Raw genomic sequence first — 13,723 nt, 5'->3', positions numbered from 1 at the left:
AGATATTTCACTTGTAGTCCGCCGAAAATCTTCACTGCGCATGCACAGGGAAGAAATGAAACTAAGTGCCGTTTCTCCCCCAGCCCGTGCCGTGAATTGCGGCTCCCATGTGCATGCGAGGGAGTGGCATCACAAGGCTCCGGCGAATCACAGCACCGGAGTCAGCGGCCCGGAAGGAAGAGGGGCCAGAAGATGGACGCTGCATACTGTGGGGACATCGATGGATTCTTTTGCAGGTAAATGACACATAATGGATACTAGCCAATTAAGCTTTTCATTTGCAGGCTGCAGCAGCGGGCAAAAGAGGAAGTAAAATCCATCAGGGTTTACTTCCTCTTTAATGGCATCCCAGTCTAAGCCCGTAGGGTTCAATATTGAGTTGGCCGACCCTTCAACTCTTCCGGGAAGGCTGTCCACAAGGTTTAGGAGTGTGTCTATGGGAAGGCCTGACTTGCATTCTCTGCTCTAATTCATCCCAAAGGTGTTCTATCGGGTTGAGGTCAGGACTCTGGGGGGCCAGTCAAGTTCCTCCACCCCAAACTCGCTCATCCATGTCTTTATGGACCATGCTTTGTGCACTGGTGTGCAGTCACGTTGGAACAGGAAGGGGCCGTCCCCAAACTGTTCACACAAAGTTGGGAGCATGAAATTGTCCAATATGTCTTGGTATGGTGACGCCTTAAGAGTTCCCTTCACTGGAACTAAGGGGCCAACCCCAGAAAAACAACCCCACACCATAACCCCCCTCCACCAAATGCTTTGGACCAGTGCACACAGCAAGGTCCATAAAGACATAGATGAGCGTGTTTGGGGTGGAGGAACTTCACTGGCCTGCACAGATTCCTGACCTCAACCCGATAGAACACCTTTGTGATAAATTAGCGCAAGCTATCCTACACAATGTGTCCATGTGAACGTAGCTCAACACATTCTCTCTTCCTTATAATTGTATTTTACACATCACATCTCACCTGAGAAATATTCTGAGATGACTCCGGAACAATGTCAGACTCACTGCAAAGACATAGAAATCATGTTAAATATATTCTATTAGGTTAAAAATAAAAGATTTGTATATTTTCTGGCAATAATAAAAAAATAACCAATAAATCAAATCAGCAAAAAAAAAAAAAAGATATGTGTATATAAATATAGATATCTATATATCTATATCTAGAGATAGATATCTATATACATCTATATATCTATATATATATCTATATATATATCTATATATATATATATTTATATATATATATTTTTATATATATATATATATATATATATATTTATTTATATATAATTTTTATATATATATATATATATATATATATATATATATATATATATATATATATATATATATATATATATATATATATATATATAATGCTAATTGATAACAATCAGCAGCGGTATAGGATTTCAGTATTTCAGCTCATTGGATTGCTGGTAAGATCAACATGTATTTTCTTTGCACTTTTCAAACAGAAATAACAAATCACTTCCGATGGCATATTTAACAGACCAAAAGAAAAGTAAATATGCACAGTGTTAAGGTTTACATACACTTTTATCCACATGCACCATTATAGGTTGTATTAACCTTTCTCACCTGTAGGTGGCGATCTTTTTTACTTCATGCAAAAACCCAGTTAAACATCAAAGCAATAATAAGAATTCAACAAAAACATACAGCACAACGTTATAAGGATTTTTTTTTTCGGAAGTTTCTTTTTTTTTCTTTTTTTTTTTGCAGTTTCACAAAGTAGTAAAGAAGCTTGCTGGCAATATTGATATATTTCTAAAAATAACCTGATGCACCGATATTTAAAACAGGAATTGTGTTTTTCTTTTTGGCTTTTGTACTTTGCTTACAAGACAGTAAATGTTAATTTTATTTCATGGCCACGATAGATGTATGTTTGTGTTATTTCCTGTAAATGATGAGCGTTGGTAAATTCTGAGTCACTCTCTGTATTATGTGTCAGTAAGGAGAGTCAGTCTGTCAGAAAGGAAAGTCTGTCTGTGGGTGAAATGGACTCTGATCTCACACTCTTTTAAATGATGGATGAAACAGGCAGACTTTCCTTTCTGGCAACACAGAGACTGAAGCAGACCAATGGCCATACACGGATCGAAATTTGGCCAGTTCAGCAGGGGCGGCTGAATTACGATCCATGCATGGGCACTTTGGTTGTACAGGAGTCCAGGAGTCGATTGGTTTCTGCTTAATCTATATATTCTGATTGCAGCAACGTCTCCCCACTGTCAGAATACAGAGGGGAGGATTTCCCCATCCACCTCGAATGTGTGGATGGGGGAACCGGGTCCGTTTTAAATTTTTTAGTTCAACCCAAACTGACTCACCTATAGGCTGCTTGACTCCTTGTCTGACAGATACTGTAATTAAAACAGAATGTCTCTCGTCGGAAACTGGCACCACCCTGTCTCTAAGCCTATATGCAGACTGACTCTCTGGGCTTGCAGTTAACCCAGACTAGTAGGTAGATTCAGGTAGAGTTAGGCCGGCGTATCAGTAGATACGCCGACCTAACTCAGAATCTACGCCGACTTATGTTTAAGTGTATTCTCAAACAGAGATACGCTTAAACATATCTAAGATACGATGGCTTGCGCCGTCCTATCTTAGGTTGTAATATTGAGGCTGGCCGCCAGGTGGCGCTTCCATTGCGGTCGGCGTAGAATATGCAAATCAGTAGATTCACAAACGTACGCCCAGCCGCCGCAGTACATTTACGCCGTTTCCGTAACGCATTATCAGGCCTAAAGTTATTCCATCTAATAGATGGAATAGTAATGTTAAAGTATGGCCGCCGTTCCCGCTTCGAAATTCTAAATGTTTACGTCGTTTGCGTAAGTCGTCCGTGAATAGGGATTTACGTAGTTTACGTCCACGTCGAAATCAATAGGCCCGTGCATCGTACTTAGCCGCAATGCACACTGGGAAATGTAGGCGCCCGGCGCATGCGCAGTTCAATAAAAAACGTCAAAAACCTAAGGTCAAGCCCCATTAACATAAAACATGCCCCCTTACACACATTTGAATTAGGCGCCCTTACGCCCGCCCGGTTTAGGCTACGCCGCCGTAACTTAGCAGGCAAGTACATTGTGAATTATGTACTTGCCTCGCTAACTTACGGCGGCGTAGCCTAAATGCCTTAAGCTACGCCGCCTTAAAGTTGTGGCAACGTACCTGAATTTAGCTATAAGTCTCTTGGCTGATAGGTACCCCAGACAGTCTCCTTCAGTGGCAAGGTGATCTAGATTAACTGAAAGTTAAAGTAGATTGGTTCTCTTAGCTGAAAGGTAAAGAAGACTAGTTCTCTTAGCTGAAAGGTAACCTAAACCAACTTTCCTAGCTGAAAGGTGACCTAGACTGAATCTCTTAGCGGAAGGGTAACCCAAACTGACTCACTTAACAGGAAGGTTACGCAGTCTGACTGTCTTAGCTGAAAGGAAACTTAGATTGACTCTATAATACTGAAAGGTAACTTGGACTGACTCTCTTAGCTAAACGGAAAACCAAACTGACTTTCTTAGCTGAAAGGCGACCTAGACTGACTCTCTTAGCTAAACGGAAACCCAAATGGACTCTTTTAACCTAATGGGAACCTAGACTAACTCTTGGCTGAAAGGCAACCCAAACTGTCTCTCTTAACTGAAAGGTAACCTAAACTGACTCTATTAACTGAACTGAAAACCAAACTGGTTTTGTTAGCTTAAAGGTGACCCAAACTGACTTTCTTAGATGAAAGGTGACCTAGACTGTATCTCTTAGCTGAATGAAAACCAAAACTGATTATCTTAGCTGAAAAGTAACCTAGACTGACTTTCCTAACTGAAAGGTAACATAGACTGACTCTCTTAGATCTCTTAGCTGAAGGGTAATCCAAGCTAACTATCTTAATTGAAAGTTAAACTAAACTGACTCTCTGAAACTGAAAGGTAACCTGGTCTGAATTTTTTAGCTAAAGGGTAACACAGTCTGACTCTCTAAACTGAAAGGTAACCTAGACTGACTCTCTTAGCTGAAAGGTAACCTAGACTGACTCTCTTAGCTGAAAGGTGACCTAGACTGACTCTCTTAGCTGAACGGAAACCCAAACTGACTCTCTTAACCAAAAAGTAACCTAGACTGACTCTCTTAGCTGAAAAGTAACCTAGACTGACTCTGCTAGCTGAAAGGTAACCTAGAGTGAATCTCTTAGCGAAAGGGTAACCCAAACTGACTCTCTTAACAGAAAGGTTACGCAGCTTGACTCTCTTAGCTGAAAGGTAACTTAGATTGACTCTTTAAACTGAAAGGTAACCCAAACTGACTCTCTTAACAGAAAGGTTACGCAGCTTGACTCTCTTATCTGAAAGGCAACTTAGATTGACTCTCTAAACTGAAAGGTAACCCAAACTGACTCTCTTAGCTGAATAGTAACCTAAACTGACTTTTCTAACTGAAAGGTAACCTAGACTGACTCTCTTAGCTGAAGGGTAACCTGGTCTGAATTTTTTAGCTAAAGGGTAACACAGTCTGACTCTCTAAACTGAAAGGTAACCTAGACTGACTCCCTTAGCTGAAAGGTGACCTAGACTGACTCTCTAAACTGAAAGGTAACCTAGACTGACTCCCTTAGCTGAAAGGTGACCTAGACTGACTCTCTAAACTGAAAGGTAACCTAGACTGACTCTCTTAGCTGAACGGAAACCCAAACTGACTCTCTTAACTGAAAAGTAACCTAGACTGACTCTGCTAGCTGAAAGGTAACCTAGAGTGAATCTCTTAGCGAAAGGGTAACCCAAACTGACTCTCTTAACAGAAAGGTTATGTAGCTTGACTCTCTTAGCTGAAAGGTAACTTAGATTGACTCTCTAAACTGAAAGGTAACCCAAACTGACTCTCTTAGCTGAATAGTAACCTAGACTGACTTTTATAACTGAAAGGTAACCTAGACTGACTCTCTTAGCTCCCTTCAGCTAAGAGAGTCAGTCTAGGTTACCCTTCTAACCCTTGCTGACTCTCTTAATTGAAAGGTAACCTAAACTGACTCTCCTAGTGATAAGGTAACCTAGACTGAATCTCTTAGCGGAAGGGTAACCCAAACTGACTCTCTTAACAGAAAGGTTACGCAGTCTGACTCTCTTAGCTGAAAGGTAACTTAGATTGACTTTATAAACTGAAAGGTAACTTAGATTGACTCTCTAAACTTAAAGGTAACCCAAACTGACTTTGTTAACTGAAAGGTAACCTAGACTGACTCTCTTAGCTGAACAGAAACCAAAACGGACTTTCTTAATCTGGGACACCTTTCAGCCACGCAAGTCAGTCTAGAATACCTTTCAGCTAAGAGAGTCAGTCAGTGTGCCGTCTGTTTTGCAGCCCATAGATGGATGTTTTTTTCATTCAACCATAGGGTTGAACAAAAAAAACGGACCCAATTCCACAATCCACACATTCGATGTGGATGGGGGAATCCTGCCTGCTGAGCTATTGTGACAGAGGAGAGACTTTCCCACCATCAGAATACATTGATCAGCACTGATGGCTAAAGACTGATCAAGTGCGGAAAAGTCGTACAGAAATAGATCGGTAGATCAACCTCCCTGCCCATACATGGACCAAAATTTGGCCTGTTCAGCAGAGTCAAATGCCGAGCCATGTATAGCCAGCTTTAGGCAGGAGAGTCAACCTGTCTTGCTAGCAAAGTCAGTCCACTTTGTGAGTCATTCTGTGTTACCTGCCAGACTTCAGAGGCAGGTTACCTATACACCAGTACAATAGTGTTCAGACTATCGTTCCAAACTCTGAGAAATAGTTCCTCAGCGCATTCACCCTTCCTTGCCTAGTTGCTTTGCCATCATTGAGTCAACTCATTTTGTTAAAAGGCCTTTAAAATCTGAGTGGAATCCCAGACGTAGTATACAGGTTTTAGGTGAAGTGATATAGGGCGCATATTTATTAGTATTCACTAATTTAGTGGCTGCATTGACCATTCTCTTAATTGTTTGTTGGCGCCACACCCCTTATTTTTTCCTTATTACAGGTTTTAGTTACCTAAAAAAATCCTATTGCAATATGCATAATTTTTCCCAAAGGGAAGGCGCTTTTCCAAAAATGAAAATGTTCTTACAAGATTCTACTGGTGTATGGCCAGCTTTAGACAGGACAGCCAGTTTATGTTGCCAGAAAAATCACCCTACTGTGCTGCTTGTCAAGTCAGACTTTCGGGCAGGGGAGACTAACTTGATGCTATTAGTCAGCCAGGTGAGCCAAAGTTTGACATGAGAGAGTCAGTCTAAAGCCTCATACACACGATCGGACTTTGGTCCGAAGGGGCGTTGGCTGTGATCTTGTTCTACATACAGACGGCAGAACTTTTTTAGCCAACATTCACCAAATCACATGATTTTTCAGCTCTTTACTGCCACCCTTTGAGCAACTTCTGCTTTTGTTGTCTGATCTTTAGCATTGGTTCTGAGCATGCGTATTTGTACTTTTAGTCCGATGGACTTGTGTACACACAATCGGATTATCCTCTATAGGACATTTGTTGTCGAAAAGAGCAAAAACAACAATTGTCCGATGGAGCATACAGACGGTCGGATTGTCCGATAAAACACGTCCGTTGGACCGTTGTTGTCGAAAAGTCTGATCGTGTGTGTGTGGGCCTTTAGACAGGACAGCTAGTTTATGTTGCCAGAAAAATCAACCTACTGTGCTACTTGTCAAGCATCAAAGTCAGACTTCCGTGCAGGGGAGACTAACTTGATGCTATTAGTCGGCCAGGTGAGCCAAAGTTTGACATGAGAGAGTCAGTCTAGCAGAGATGGAGGGTTATCTGTCCATCGGGTGGTTCAGTCTCTGCTTTAGCTGTAGCAAACATTTCGCGCTCTATACATTACCTGTCTGACATGTGAGAGAAATGCTCCATTTCATGCTGAAGATGGTGGGAAAGTTCCTCTTTTTGTAGGTGTTTGTGACACAATGGACAAAACAACGGTCCAGAGAAAGACGTTTTCTTATCTGAAACACATAAGCGGAAGACATAAAAGGATAAACAGTGAGAGAGGTGACCATGGGATTCTGTATGAGTACACACAACAATAAGGTTGCCCAAATATCAACTTCTGTGGAACAAGCATGGTGATTCAAGGATAATTATTATTATTATTATTATTATTATTATTATTATTATTATTATTATCATACAGGATTTATATAAATGCAAGAGTTTATGCAGCGATTTACAATATTAATAGGGAGACAATACAGTTATAATACAATAAAATACAAGAGGATTAGGAGGGCCCTGCTCAGAAGAGCTTACAATCTAATAGGGTGGGGCAGGTGGTACAAAAGGTTGTAACTGTGGGGAATGCGCTGATGGAAGTGGTAAAAGATTAGTTGGAGACATGATAGGCTTCCCTGAAGAGATGAGTTTTCAGGGATCGCCTGAAGGTAGCAAGAGTAGGGGATAGCCGGACAGGTTGAGGTAGCAAGTTCCAGAGGATGGTAGAGGCTCTGGAGAAATCCTGGAGACGAGCATGGGAGGAGGAGACAAGAGAGTTTGAGAGCAGGAGGTCTTGTGAAGAGCGGAGAGGACAGTTTGGGTGATGTTTGGAGACAAGATTGGTGATGTAGCTTGGGGTAGACTTGTGAATGGCTTTGTAAGTTGTGGTTAGTATTTTGAATTTAATTTGCTGGGCGATCAGGAGCCAGTGTAGGGATTGGAGGAGAGGGTTGGCAGACATTGAGCTGTTGGTAAGGGGGATAAGTCTGGCGGCAGCATTCATGATAGACTAAAGCGGGGATAGCCTATGGAGAGGCAGGCCAATGAGAAGGGAGTTGCAATAGTCAAGGTGAGAGATAACAAGGGAGTGAATGAGGAGCTTGGTGGTTTCATTTGTTAAAGGGGCACATTTTAGAGATGTTATGGAGGTGAATTCTAAAAACTATTGCAAGTTGGTACGTCCCTAGGTAAAGTTTAGTGTTGCAGCTAAGCTGTAGTCAACCTGAACTCAGATGTTTGTGTTTCTCTGGCAAATCATTAGGAGGTTTATTGGTAGTGGTGCATGCTTGGGTGAACTTGCAGAAGGGTCTTTGCCTGCTAGGCTCTTGGTAGGAGAGGAGGTCCTTTGTCTTTGCCCACCGGGCTTCTGCCAGTAGAAGAGGCATTGCTGAAGGTCTGTGCCTCCCAGACCTGCAGCCTGAGGAGATCCTTAAATAGGCCTGGGTGTGTGGCCTGCAAGAGTTTGTTTTACCTTTTTGGAACATCTGGAGAAGTGTCCTGCTGAGTAGTGTCCTGGAGAGCTGGGTACAAGCTGTAGCAGGTGGTCTTTGCATGGGGTCCTGTCTACTTTCTTTGAAAGGTCCATAGTTTGTATTGACTGTTGCTGGTGGAAAAGTCTTGAGTTACAATTTTTTTTCTCCTGTGACCTATCTCTTAACAAACGCTCGAAAATATTCTAAAATGACTGGTTCCCAATTCCCTTTACCTCACAAAGAACCTACGATTCCGCTTTCAGGTTTAAAATGCTAACCCAACAAGCTGTCTGAAGGTTCTCATCATCTGCCCAAGGGGGTGCTACTCTAGCTTTGGGCTTGCTTTACTTTCCTCATACTGCCCATAGTGGTTGGATTGTTGGCGTCTGATTAAATTGGTCCTAGTTTGAATTTTCTGTATACGTCTGAATCTATAACCTGTTTAGAAAACCCAATGAATAGTCACATCACTATAGCTATCCAAGCTGTCCATCATGCCAGGCAGTGGAGTTGATGTACTAAAGGTGTAGAGGTGCTATTAATTTCCATTATATGTGTACGGTATATATATGTTCACATTGCAAAGTGAATGTTGCAAAATAAGGTGAACCTGTATTATCTTGATTACTCAATCATGGCCAAGATGAATGGAAAAAAAAAATAGATTTTTGCTAGCCTGCAACTGGTGGATTGCGGTGACCTCTAGACATGTGCACACTGAAATATTTTGTTTCGGAATTTTGTTTTCGTCCGAAAAATAAAATGATTTAGTTACTTCCGAAATTCTTTTTTAATTTATTCTGTTTCATTTAAAAAATGCATTCGTCCGAAAATCTGAATTAACCACTAGATGACGGCTGTAAAATGACGGCTTCACAGTGGCTCTGGAAACTCAACAGGACGTCAATTGACGTCCTGGATTCCTCCGGCCACTGGGGGGCGCGCGAGCGCGCTGGCGGCGGCGCGCGCCCGCCCGCCGCGTCCCCGAGATGCCGATGCGCGTGCCTGGCGGTCGCGATGTCATTACGATCAGCAGTGACAGAGCAGGGACGTGGAGCTCTGTGTGTAAACACAGAGCTCCACGTCCTGTCAGGGGACAGAGGAGACCGATCTGTGTCTCTTGTACATAGGGACACAGATCGGTTACCTCCCCCAGTCACCCCCCCTCCACCTACAGTTAGAACACACCCAGGCTACACATTTAACCCCTTCCTCACCCCCTAGTGTTAACCCCTTCAATGCCAGTTACATTTATACAGTAATTAGTGCATATTTATAGCACTGATCGCTGTATAATGTGTGAATGGCGCCAAAAATGTGTCAAAAGTGTCCGATGTGTCCGCCATAATGTCGCAGTGCCGATAAAAATCGCAGATCGCCGCCATTACTAGTAAAAAAAATAAAAATAAAAAATAATAATAATAATAATAATAATTCTGTCCCATATTTTGTAAGCGCTTATTGCGATTTTTTTTTTTTATTATTTTTTTTTTTTTTTACCAAAAATATGTAGAAGAATACGTATCGACCTAAACTGAGAAAAAAAATTTGGAAAAAAAAAATTTGGCTATTTATTATAGCAACAAGTAAAACATATTGAATTTTTTTTCAAAATTGTTGCTTTTTTTGTTTTATAGCGCAAAAAATAAAAACCGCAGAGGTGATCAAATACCACCAAAAGAAAGCTCTATTTGTGGGGGAAAAAGGACGCCAATTTTGTTTGGGAGCCACGTCGCACAACCGCGCAATTGTCAGTTAAAGCGACGCAGTGCCGGAAGCTGAAATTTCACCTGGTCAGGAGGGGGGTATATGTGCCCGGTATGGAAGTGGTTAATTAACGTCGAATCTGTCATTGAAGGCTTATGGTGTCTGTCGAATGTTCAAAGAGCATTTGATGAAGCAGCTAAACTGTGCGACGCCGCAATCGTACATTTCCTGTCGAATGCTCCACCCACAAGCTATAGTAGAATTCTAATGTTGCATGACTAGTAATAATTATATTTATTAATTATTATTACTAGTCAACCAACATTAGAATTCTTCTATAGCCTATGAGCCGAGCATTTGACCATAAATGTCCATTTGTGGCGATCGTATGATTTTAGCTGCTTCGTTGAATCTTCATGTCTCTATAATGTTGAATCTTTTCTCTCTATGTCGCCTCTTTCCTCTCTATGTCGAATCTTTCCTCTCTATGTCGAATCTTTTCTCTCTATGTCGAATCTTTCCTCTCTATGTCGAATCTTTCCTCTCTATGTTGACTCTTTCCTCTCTATGTCGAATCTTCATGTCTCTATAATGTCAAATCTTTTCTCTCTATGTTGACTCTTTTCTCTCTATGTCGAATCTTCATGTCTCTATAATGTCAAATCTTTTCTCTCTATGTTGACTCTTTTCTCTCTATGTCAAATCTTCATGTCTCTATAATGTTAAATCTTTTCTCTCTATGTCAAATCTTTTCTCTCTATGTCGAATCTTTTCTCTCTCTGTCGACTTTTTCTCTCTATGTCAAATCTTTTCTCTCTATGTTGACTCTTTTCTCTCTATGTCGAATCTTCATGTCTCTATATTGTTGAATCTTTTCTCTCTATGTCGCCTATTTTCTCTCTATGTCGAATCTTTCCTCTCTATGTCGAATCTTTTCTCTCTATGTCAAATCTTTCCTCTCTATGTCGAATCTTTTCTCTCTATGTCAAATCTTTTCTCTCTATGTCGAATCTTTCCTCTCTATGTCGAATCTTTTCTCTCTATGTCGAATCTTTTCTCTCTATGTCGAATCTTTCCTCTCTATGTCGAATCTTTCCTCTCTATGTCGAATCTTTTCTCTCTATGTTGACTCTTTTCTCTCTATGTCGAATCTTCATGTCTCTATAATGTTGAATCTTTTCTCTCTATCTTAAATAATCTTGGACCAATACAGTTAGGTTAGGCACATTCATCCGCAGATTCGATAAACACAGATCGCTATTGTCACTGTCCTGTTGAATCTTCTATATATCGAACTGTTGTTGCAACGAAACAAATTCGTTATCGTTTGTTATAACGAATGCGAAAATCCCAGAAAACGAATGCACATGTCTAGTGACCTCATCTCCAACTTATGTACTAAGATTCACTTTGCTAAGTGAGCACTTTCTATGTCTTTACATAATCAACCTGATTGACTTTAGATAATTAACCCTGTCAACTTTAGACAAGCAACCCCATTGAATTTAGATAATCAACCCAATCGACTTTAGACAATCAACCCTATTGAATTTAGATAATCAAGCACATTGACTTCAGATAATCAACCCTGTTGACTTGGTGATATTAAACTGCTTCAAGCAAGACATATGTTGACTTTAACGTAAAATATTACCCTTGTGTACAGACTTGTCATCCCAAATACAAAAAAAACAAGGAGTTTATTCTTCATGTAAGGACGATTGGCAGAGCAATACAAAAAATATTAGCGTTAGTAGCTGAGCCTAAAGTCTCCTCTGCCAGATACCTTCTAATGCTAATTTCCACCACACTTGGTGGGAAAGCAGGCGGAGTGCTCCTGGTAAGGTTATGCAATGCTACTCCCATTGTGCCCTATTGCAGTCAGTCTGCAGTATATCCAAAGGAGAGCAGCCTTTACTTCATGAGAAAAGTTTCAGGAGAGTCTGTAGAGTACAATGAAGTGTTTGAGAGATAAACTGGGGATACATTGTCCAGTCATAAAGGAATGGGGATCCCTGGGTGAGCAGCAAGCTATTGTCATAGGGACAGGCTGAGTAATGATGTCTCAGCCACACACACTGATTCAGCGTGAATTGCTCATTTTACGCCTAGCTGGAGGCTGCATTCACATAATCACTTAACACCCTGCTAGTACCCCCTACCCCTCCTCCCCGCTATTAGTGTCAGCAGCAATTAGCACTGCATGGGGGGTATGACCTTTCCTGACACCCAACCCCAACCCGCTCTGCATTCCACTGAACAAAGAGCACAGCCTATCCATTTATGATCTATCTATCTATCTATCTATCTATCTATCTATCTATCTATCTATCTATCTAATAACTGGATAGATAGATAGATAGATAGATAGATAGATAGATAGATAGATAGATAGATAGATAGATAGATAGATAGATAGATAGATAGATAGACAATGGATAGATAGGAGATAATGGATAGATAGTATCTATCCATTATCTTCCATCTATCTATCTATCTATCTATCTATCTATCTATCTATCTATCTATCTATCTAATAACTAGATAGATAGATAGATAGATAGATAGATAGATAGATAGATAGATAGATCAGTGTTTCTCAACTCCAGTCCTCAAGGCGCCCCAACAGGTCATGTTTTCAGGATTTCCCTCAGATGAAATAGCTGTGGTAATTACAAGGCAGTGAAACTGATCAAATCACCTGTGCAAAATAATGGAAAGCCTGAAAACATGACCTGTTGGGGCGCCTTGAGGACTGGAGTTGAGAAACCCTGAGATAGATAGACAGATAGATAGACAATGGATAGATAGGAGATAATGGATAGATAGTATCTATCCATTATCTTCCATCTATCTATCTATCTATCTATCTATCTATCTATCTATCTATCTATCTATCTATCTATCTATCTATCTATCTCTATCTACACTATGTTGCTAAAAGTATTGGGACACCTGCCTTTACACCCACTTTAACATTAATGGCATCCCAGTCTTAGTCTGTAGGGTTCAATATTGAGTTGGCCCACCCTTTGCAGCTATAACAGCTTCAACTCTTCTGGGAAGGTGTCCCAATACTTTTGACAATATAGTGTTTCTATCTCCTATATTTCTTTTCCTCAGTTTAGGCCGATACGTATTCTTCTACATATTTTTGGTAAAAAAAAAATACAATAAGCGTTTATTGATTGGTTTGCGCAAAAGTTATAGCCTTTACACAATAGGGGATAGTTTTATGGCATTTTATTAATAATTTTTTTTTACTACTAATGGCGGGGATTTTTTTCATGACTGCGACATTATGGCGGACACATCGGACACTTTTGACACATTTTTGAGACCATTGTCCTTTTCACAGCGAAACGTGTTATAAAAATGCACTGATTACTGTGAAAATGACACAGGTTTTGTTGCCAAAGCTTAATTGAATAAGCTGACGTTAGAAGCTGATTGGTTACAATGCACTGCTGCACCAGATTCTGTGTGCTCCAGTTTTAGTAAATCTCAGCCACTAAATTTCTCTCTTTCTCTATGATATAGATCAGGGGTCTCCAGGCTTTCTAAACAAAGGGCCAGTGTACTGTCTTTCAGACTTTAGGGGGCTATATTGTGGCCATTGGGAGTAGAAAATGTCCTGACAACAATGGGAAAAACAGTGCCCCATTGTTGGTGTCATTGGGAGGAATTATGTCTCTTCATTGGAGTCATTGGGCTCCATTGTTGGTGTCATTGGGACAA

At 40.7% G+C, this 13,723-nt stretch overlaps 1 protein-coding gene across 1 annotated transcript in view; it reads right to left on the bottom strand.

Annotated features, from left to right (window-relative positions):
- LOC120933441 (E3 ubiquitin-protein ligase Rnf220-like) overlaps nucleotides 1-13,723 on the bottom strand; it is a 51,060-nt gene that overhangs the window by 24,984 nt on the left and 12,353 nt on the right. The window contains exons 2-3 of the mRNA XM_040346658.1: nucleotides 6,919-7,039; nucleotides 972-1,014 (exon numbers count right to left, since the gene is read on the bottom strand). Of these exons, the coding sequence (XP_040202592.1) occupies nucleotides 972-1,014; nucleotides 6,919-7,039 (164 nt within the window). The remainder of the gene's footprint in view (nucleotides 1-971; nucleotides 1,015-6,918; nucleotides 7,040-13,723) is intronic.

The sequence above is a fragment of the Rana temporaria genome, chromosome 3, assembly GCF_905171775.1.
Source record: "Rana temporaria chromosome 3, aRanTem1.1, whole genome shotgun sequence".
NCBI classification, from domain to species: Eukaryota; Metazoa; Chordata; class Amphibia; order Anura; family Ranidae; genus Rana; species Rana temporaria.
Note: the sequence above shows the minus strand (reverse complement) of the source record. Positions and strands in the feature narration are given on the sequence as shown.